General features: G+C 40.5%; 1 protein-coding gene across 1 annotated transcript; it reads right to left on the reverse strand.

The window, feature by feature from the left end:
• Positions 1-1,468: 1,468 nt before the first annotated feature.
• On the reverse strand, positions 1,469-8,851 carry LOC110527645 (uncharacterized). Its single transcript, XM_021609054.3, has 2 exons — positions 8,704-8,851; positions 1,469-2,708 (listed from the first exon to the last, which is right to left on the reverse strand). Exons 1-2 carry the CDS (start codon positions 8,725-8,727, stop codon positions 1,926-1,928), a joined length of 807 nt encoding a protein of 268 aa, XP_021464729.2. The 5' UTR covers positions 8,728-8,851; the 3' UTR covers positions 1,469-1,925.
• Between the last annotated feature and the right edge of the window lie 721 nt (positions 8,852-9,572).

The following is a 9,572-nucleotide window of genomic DNA, read 5'->3' on the forward strand; positions in this document are numbered from 1 at the left end:
AGCTAAAATTGGCCCTTTCCTAAATTAACCATGGATGGAGATAGAGGTTTGAAATTGTGGTTTTACTTAATTTTTTGTGCTGGCAAATGATTATAATGGCGACTGATCCAACCATTAATTCATCCATTGTTGTGCCCCTGGCCTGAGAGGATGGAAGTTCAATGTGTAGCTAGATGTAGAAGGCTAATTTATACTAGCTAATGTTGCACATGAATGGAAGTTAGTCTAGCAAGCAAGTGTTTTAGCCAGGTAGCCTAGGACAAAAAAAACAATAGCGTGTACTGTATAATAGAGTGATAGACCATTTTGTCAACATTAGAGCGTGGCTTTGGCGTTTCTCTACAAGTAGGGTGAGTCAACATGTTTTTTCTACTTGCACGAACGCACACACACATCAGAACCATGGACAGCCACATTTCAGGGGTGTATTGATGGGAATGCATGGGGTAACTCGGCCGGCTACATTCCCAATATTTTTGGGAAACTCAATTGAGGTGTCAACTTACTGTTTAAAAGTTAGAATAGTAAAATACACAAGGTGCAAGTTCTAAATTTAATTGTGCACCTGCATTTTTTCTATTGTTTTTGTCAGTCACTGGTAGTTAATCTAGCCAGTTATCATAACATGGCAAGTTATAGCAAAATGTGTAGAACTGCAAAAAACTTGCTTTAAAACTGCAATCTGCCCCATTGCAAAATGAGGATGGCCTTCTGTTTTATAAAATTGCAACAGTTTCTCTGTGCCCTATTGCAAAATTAGTAGAATTGCATTTAAGAATGTTTTCTTCTTCCTGTGAATGGGAAACAGCTGCTGCCTGTGGTACCCAAGTGTCACTCCCTCCCATTGATGTGTTTTGGCTCCTCATTTTTATGACTTGTACTGTCTGGGTCTGGTCAATGTTTACAGCCCAGCTCATTACACTACTCTGAGCTGCTCAGTCCTCTATCATGAGGGCCACTGGCCTAACTTTGATCTTTGCAACCCAGTTTCCACATGGTTTTGTCACTCTAAAGTGGCTTTCAGGGTCCAATGTGTCCACGTCCGCATAGCAGTGTTAGAATATTGAACTGTTGGCTTTTATACTTTATTGAATTGTGAGACTGGTGTAAGACAATAGCTAAAAAGAGATGTTGTTCCTACTGTATTCGTGTGGAACTGGCAAATTCAAAAGAGACCTGGTGTTCGGGAAAGAAGACTGAAACCTCCTGCTCCGACTGAGGGGGATGAAGAACAAGGTGCACTGCCTGTGGACTGTGTCGTCTCTGATCCGGTCCAGAGCATGGGTCAAGCCAGTGTAAATGTACATCTGTTTATTTGCTAGCAGCAAAATAATATGTTTATCTACAACATGTATCAATCATTTGTGTTGTAGTGAATATCAGTTTGTGTGGAGCTTGTATTGGCTTTAATTAGGCAATGAGTGACAGGGGTGGGGGAAACACAGAATAACCAGAATGCAAGATTGAATACAATGTTAGATGTGTAATTGATTAACTGAACTGTTGAACATTTGCTGAAATACATTTTTTTAAACAAATCTATTCTACTGTAGATTTCTTCACAAGAACATCAATACTTATTTTTCATAAAACCACTAAACTTGCCACCCATGCAGGGGATCCAGTCAGGTGCGAGAGACACTTCTGCAAGTACTGGTAAAAAATAAAAGTGGTCAACCTTCTCTCTTATAGTTTTTGAAACCTGTAGACTAGGATGTCCTCCTGTGCACAGCTGACAAAGTCACATCAGCTACAACCTGTGAGAAGGATTTCACCTTGCACCTGCCAGTAGTAAGCATGAGATCTCTTCAACTTCAGCTCTCCATTCTGTATCTTCAGGTAAGGACATCAGCTCTCCATTCTGTATCTTCAGGTAAGAGCAGTCGACATAACTTGGTACAATTGGGCACTTCACCTCTAAGAGCCTAAACGTGTGGTCTAACACTGGAATCAAATATGATGCCATCTGGAGAGGATCCTAACCATGGAGCATCTTGGTGCACTACGAAGCCACACGGAAAGAAGTTAACAATCTTCAGTGTGCAGTACTCCTGTACAGCCACTGGCTCCATGGCTAGCCTCCTCTTCATCTCCATGGTCTGTATACCAGATCCCTTGAACATCCGCTCAGCTAGGTGGTCAGCTGAGGTCTCTCCCAGGACATGGCAAACCTTTCGGAAAAGAGAGGATGTTATTCTCATTTTCCTGAGCTGATGTTCAACCTTGACTTTGTGTGATATCTTGTAGGTTGTCTCTAATGCATTGAGGTGGAACTGCTCCTGATGGCTAAGGACGTAAGCACACTGGGAAGCCTGAAGCCTGTAGCCATCTAATGGAAGTATTGGTGGAAAAGGGGCATCGGCAATCTTTACAATTTCACAGGTCTTTGGCTGTGGAAGTTGATAGGACAGAACACTGCCGCATTGCACTGGCCCAAAGGTGGACTCAACCAGGGGCACATCAGGTGACAATGGATATGTCAGAAGAGGGGCAGTAAAGTGGAGAAAAGTTGGCATACGTTTCTGAGATGCAGGGAAGGTCCATATCAGGCATGTATCCACTGGTGGTGCAACAGGAATGTTTAGTTGAGAGTAGTGCACTGTCTGGTAAAGAAGGGCCACCAGATGATTGCACAGAGCACTTCCTGCAACACAGGAGCAGTGGCTTTGGACCACTATCACTGGTACGGAGTGCTTTATTAACACCATCTGTGAAGATAAGTGGGATGAAAGACTGAAGTGAGAAACAAGAATTTACAAACTCTGCATCAACAGATCTTTACCAAATAACCTGTTAAGTGGGCAATTTGAAATTGGGATTGGGACCCATAATTAATATCTATCACTGATAAGATTAAATGTTGATACTGTCTCCAACACACCATAATGACAGTGTCCCACAGGAGATGTTTAAACTTCTTATGGCTGAGGGGCAGTATTGAGTAGCTTGGATGAATAAATTGCCCAAAGTAAACTGCCTACTCCTCAGTCTCAGTTGCTAATATGTATATTATTATTAATTTTTGGATAGAAAACTCTAAAGTTTCTAAAACTGTTTGAAGGATGTCTGTGAGTATAACAGAACTCATATGGCAAGCAAAGTCCTGAGGAGAAATCATAACAGGAAGTGAGAAATCTGAGTTTTGAATGTATTCACCAGAGTCCAATGAAATCCCCTTGAGATATTAATGATGTTGCACTGCCTAGGGGTTCCACTAGATGTCAACCATCAATAGAAATTATAATGAGACTTCTATGGTGTTGTGGGAGTGAATGATAGCAGAATCAGTCAGGTGTCTGGCAGTCAGCCATTTTCTGATCATGCTTATTCCTCATGGTCGTCACTTGCGTTCCATGGCTCATGAAGACAAGAAGGAATAGTCCGGTTGGAACTTTATTGAAGGTATATGTTAAAAACATCCTAATGATTGATTCTGTACATAGTTTGAAATGTTTCTTCGACCTGTATTATAACCTTTTGAAGTTTTCGTCCGATGTAACGCTGACCAGAATGAGCGTTTGGATATGTATACCAAACGCACTGACAAAATAAGGTATTTGGACATAAATAACGGACATTTTCGAACAAAACAAACATTTATTGTTGACCTGGGATTCCTGGAGTGCTTTCTGATGTAGATCAAAGGTAAGGGAATATTTATCATGTAATTTCTTGTTTATGTTGACGTCAACATGGCGGCTATTGTGACAAATGTTTCTGAGCGCCGTCTCAGATTATTGCATGGCTGGCTTATTCCATAAAAAAAAATTGAAATCAGACACAGCGGTTGCATTAAGGAGAGGTATATCTATAATTTCATGTGTATAACTTGTATTATCATCTACATTTATGATGAGTATTTATGTTGAATGATGTAGCTATGCAAAATCACTGGATGTTTTTGGAACTAGTGAATGTAACGCGCCAATGTAAACCTTATCAAACAAAACATACATGTATTGTGTAACATGAAGACCTATTAGTGTCATCTGATGATTCATTCTCTATTTCTGCTTTTTGAAACTCCTCTCTTTGGCTGGGAAAAAAAATTGGCTGTGTTTTTCTGTGTGGTGACCTAACAGTTTGTGGTGCTTTTGCTGTAAAGCATATTTGAAATCGGACACTGTTGTGGGATTAACAACAAGAATAGCTTTAATGGTATGAGATTTGATGTTTTGAAAATGGCGCCCTACTATGACTGGCTGTTATCATATTGCTCCCGTTAACGGGATTGCAGCCATTAGATTTGTATTTATTTTTTTCCTCCCCAATTTCGTGGTATCCAATTGTTGTAGTGGCTATCGCTCCTCCGATACACAACCCAACCAAGCCTTAACACAGCGCGCATCCAACCCGGAAGCCAAAAACACCGCCACCTTGGTTAGCGCGCACTGCGCCCGGCCCGCCACAGGAGTCGCTGGTGCACGATGAGACAAGGACACCCCTACCGACCAAGCCCTCCATAACCCTGACGACGCTTTGCCAATTGTGCGTCGCCCCACGGACCTCCCGGTCACGGCCGGTTACGACAGAGCCTGGGTGCGAACCCAGGGACTCTGATGACACAGCTGGCGCTGCAACCACCCGGTTAACCACTGCACCACCCGGGAGGCCTCATTAGGGAGGCCTCATTAGAAGTTTTTAACAAGGTCCCTCCCTAGTAGCTATCTATAACCTTTCCCTACTCTCATGCTGTGCAGCTTTTCACTCTTCCTCATGGACCTGTGACAGGCAGCCCTCACGGTGATCTCCCCTGTCAATGTGTCTTTGTGAGATACTGTGTAGAAGACATGAATAACAATTATTTTTAGCTAGCAAGCATAACTTAACCAAGCTAATGAAAATACACACATTCTCAGGTAGATTCTGTCAACGTTACATACTTTTACAAAGTAACTAGCTAGCTACAGTTAATAGTTAAATCAGCTAGCTAATGATACATCATTAATTTTAATTTAAGGCAAGTCCTGAAGACACCTAGTAAAAAAAACTGCGACATAGTGGTAGTAACGTTATATCGTCGATAACAACTCGACTGACCGAAATTTGCCAGACCGATAGGAAGTGTGTTTAGAACATTCGATCATGGAATGTGCATAAGGGCTATTGGGTAGCCTTTCCCTGCTGATGGAAAATTCGAATATAATAAAGAATTCAGAGATGCTGTTGAGTTGGCACAATGAAATGAAAGAAATCAAAAGCTCAATACACCAGCGTTTTGATGTTAGCGTTCTATCAACCAAAATAAAAATCGATAAAACCAAGATTAGTAGATGTACTCAGCACTAACCATACTATTTGTGAAGTAAATTGAGTATGTAGTATGCTTATTGGTCTTAAGATACAAATTCAATGATTTAATTAATTATGACAAATTAAAATAATGACTTTTCAAATAAGTTACGTAATACATTATGTTGGCTGACAATTTGTTAGTTACGCTGTCCTTATGAACCGCATAGAATCTCATTACAGCAGTATGTACTGGTATGTTAGCTACCCTAATGTTAGTTGGCTACTAATACATCAAACTTGACACTATATGCTATCTAACTACTCAACGGTTATTGACTTGATTGTTCAGTCATTCTTATCTAAAGGGTATAGTCATTGTGCGTTCTCAATGGACATGGTTAACAGAATAACTGTTGAATTTACGGAACGCTCAACACCCTGGTGTCAGTGAACGTTGGGGGGAAAAGAGCGTAATTAAATTGTTGCCAGCAACACAGTTAGTCACTAATGCTCTGGATAACATGAAAACTGCCTAACCAGCTCTGCTTGGGTGAGTAAAGTGGTCAGAGGGAGTTGTTCTCCTATTTGTGTCTGGAAGCAGCTAGCCAGTTAGCTTGGGTGCTTGACTACCTTTGGGACGCACGCTGCTACTTGGACAGAGTGGGCAGTGTGCGCTCTGATTGGTCTGACTTTACCAACACAGCTGCAAAAACACCAGCTACCCGAGTACATTGATAGAATGTGGATGTCTGCTTTGATGGCAGGTTTGAAACTTGTTATACCGAAGCGTAGTGTGTGGGGGGGCATTGGTCATTGTAGGGGCGATAGAGCTTGAAATTGGCAAAATGTACGTAAGGAAAAGTGTTATATTTAGTGGGGACAGAATCAAAAGCGATATGACTACTACCCATGTCTTTGAAAATGGGTCCAGTAACAATTCCCGGTTATTTTACATAGGGATTGGTGTGGAACTGATTTTGACGAGAGCATGAACAACGTTTACAAATAGTCCAACTTTGTATCATGCTTCGTTGAAACAATCGCTAAGGATGTAAATTTGAGGGTTCAGTGTTGGTACAGTATGTAGGAAATGTGTTATTTGCGTAAAAATACAAACTCATATGCCAGACATCACCACATGAGTAAAGTATTTGGCAGAGCAGGGTCACAAAGCATCATATTGGAATGTACAATCAGCGAAGCAAGAGAACATATTTGGGGATTTCGATTTCGGAAGTCACGAAGCACATTACACATGATCGAGTAGGAACAATGCGTTCTTTGGCACGACCAAACACTCCTCGCAGACTCAGGAAACCCCTAGGGGGTTTAATCCCGTGAGACATTTTATTTTGGTTTATCCTGAATAGATGTATAGAATTTACGAAAGGGAGGAGGGGTCACAAGAAGACAAAAACTGTTCATTATTGAAGGGAGCACAGAGGCCTCCCTGTGAACAGAAGTTATGTTTGTTTTGACTGTAATTTGAAACTTTATTCACCTGGTGAAGTAAGTTAATAGGAAAGTAAGAATTTTGTATTTTAATTGTTTGGACTGATTAGCGAAGTGAAAACAAACTAAATGTTTATTTTCTCTCCCTTTCAAATGTTTCCTGAGGTTGTTGCCTGGGAGAGCAGTTAATGAAATTGTTGTTTTATAAAGGTGTACTGACCTGGCCGTATAGGGAGCTCCCAGATAAGTAAGTCCTGGCCATTTCTTTGTTTTTGCCCTACGTTTTACCACACACACCAGCACCATAACTCAAATGTTATCAATATGTGTTAAGTGGTGTTAATACTGTTTGATTTATTTAGTTGTAAACTGGGTACGCAGAATGATGGAAATGTTTGAAATGGTTTCTGAGATACAGGGAAAGAAAAGGGGGAAAAAACACTTAATGCGGTTGAATGACCTTTGTTGTGACTTCCTGGTGAAGCCTGATCACCCTCACTAAAAAGACTGCAGACATCGGGTGAGATTTCAAATGGGCTATGTAAACACTAATAATTATGAAGAAGCTTATAATTTAGCAATTGTCCTATGTGTGATTTGGAACATGAGAAGGAGAGAGAGAATGAGGTACACCTGTCTCTAGTCTTTTTTACCATTACCTTATGGGATACAATTATTTCCTTATGGACTATCAAGAGTTGTAATTCTAAATTTAAATTGTTGTTCTAATTAGATTTTTAAATGTATTTAGCAGGCAGTGTTTTTAATTACCGGGGCCCTTTGGTAAATATGCCAATTTGTTTCTTCATATGTCTGCCTATAAAAGGAAGAAAAGATTGTCCCACCTAATTTATAGTGTATTGTTTTGTTTGTCTTGTTTGACAAATCTCACCAGATTGGATCTGCTGCACGGTCGGGATTTCTCCTTAAGGGGTAACTCTGCGAGGTTGCCAGTACGATGAGGGAGTATAAGCAGAATGGTTTCAACAAGTGTGTTGTTATGCTCTTTGACATTTGTCTTAGACATTTTGGTAGTAAACAATTGGGAATGTCATAATTTAAAGGAGTGAATAGCTGGTCTGGATTACCAGAATCAGAAATGTCTTAAACTGTTGTTTTGGTCTGTCCTCTCTCAAGTTAGGCGATAGTGACTACAGATGGTATTTTGATGCATGGAAGGAATAAATCGACGAACACAGTGTGAACACCCCCCCCAACTGGCTGAAGAAATGGTGACACGTGTTCACTATGACCTTGTCCTGCACCACTTCTACCGTGAGACCTGAGTCCGAGCTAGCAACCTGTACACAGCATCCAGTCGAAGTTTTCAACTGCCTTCTTCTCTCATGCCATTTTCTCTCAGGAGTGCGACATGAGTCCACGTGGAGTGAGCTCCTGTCCAAACTCCTATCATGCCGCTGGTGTACTGGTAGACAAATGACAGCGGCACCACTGTAAATGACAGTGGCGGCTCAGGTGAGAGACATTATCAAGGGCCATCCACTTTGGGCATGTGCCATTGGAGGACAAACTGACGCTATCTGAAGAAGAACATGAAGACACGCCAGAAGGATGAGTGCCCATAATTAATTTAAGCTTATCCAAAATTGTTTATTTGGTATATCAGGTTGATTGTGGATGTCTGGACACTGCAAAATGTATAGTAATTTAGACTAAGAATGCATTGAGATACCAATCTGTCATTACCACAAGTGTTGAGAATAGTTAATGCTGGGAATATGAAATGAATATACTGTTTGTTATCTGCTGACTGCCACATATTCAAAAAAGGATGTACTTCTCTATAAAAGCTGAGACCCGACACTTTTCGTTGGGCCTTAACTATTCACTTCAACAGTTGCGCAGTTAACTTCTCAATTTGTGCTAATCTTATAATAAAGAATACAGTCTCTCTCCTTTTGGTTAGAAATTACCACAATATCTCAAAGCTCAAGCCAACTAAAAGGTGGCATAATGTCAGGCGAATCCTCTTACTATAAACTTAGTCCCACCTACCTGAGGATCTTCTTTTTTTGCCATCTATTTCCTGTGTTTTGAGGGGTGCAAAATCCACTTGTCACTTTAATCTTGCTGAATTTATTGCTTTCATTTTACTCCTGCCACTCTTTCATACTCTTGCTTGTTGTAACGATCGTCTTCGGGAGAAAGAGAGGAGGACCAAAGTAAGTGGTAAGTGTTCATGATGATTTTAATTAAAGAAAGCACTGAACACTGAATCAAAACGATGACGTGAATTTACAAAGCCGAAACAGTACTGTGTGGCCCAAACACTCACACGGAAACATACCCACAAACCAAAAGTGAAACCCAGGCTACCTAAGTATGATTCTCAATCAGGGACAACAATTGACAGCTGCCTCTGATTGAGAACCATACTAGGCCGAACTCAAAAACCAACATAGAAAAGCAAACAGACTGCCCACCCCAACTCACGCCCTGACCATACTAAAACGAATAATAAAATAACAGAACTATGGTCAGAACGTTACACTTGTGCCTGTCTTTTTCCCCCCGTTATGTTATGACCCTGGTAATGGCTGAAATGGGTTCAATAGAATGCAATGTCTTTCCGTTGCATCTATAAGAACGCTAAAGATTCGTCAGGGATTTAACCTATCGTCTCGACTCTTACATCACAAGAAAAATAAAGATGTATTAACTTTATTTTGATGTGTGTACATTTTTTGTGGAATTTTTAAAAAGTAATAATTTAATACAGTCAAAAATTTTACAAATTAGATGTGCTGAAATGAAAACAACTTCCGAAAATGAACACTCAGATTATAGTGATATTATGTCTGATCACGCAAACAATGTAAAGTATGTATAGCTAGCTATGTGTAATGTAGAGCCAAGCGTGTTGA

This window comes from Oncorhynchus mykiss, chromosome 7 (genome assembly GCF_057628025.1).
Source record: "Oncorhynchus mykiss isolate SJ-2025 chromosome 7, ASM5762802v1, whole genome shotgun sequence".
Taxonomy (NCBI): Eukaryota; Metazoa; Chordata; class Actinopteri; order Salmoniformes; family Salmonidae; genus Oncorhynchus; species Oncorhynchus mykiss.

Coding starts and splice junctions, on each gene's coding strand:
- LOC110527645 (XM_021609054.3), bottom strand. CDS start 8,727: ATGGCAAAAAAAGAAGATCCTCAG. Junction 2,709..8,703: donor CAAAAAAAGAAGATCCTCAG/GTAGGTGGGACT, acceptor TTATCTTCACAG/ATGGTGTTAATAAAGCACTC.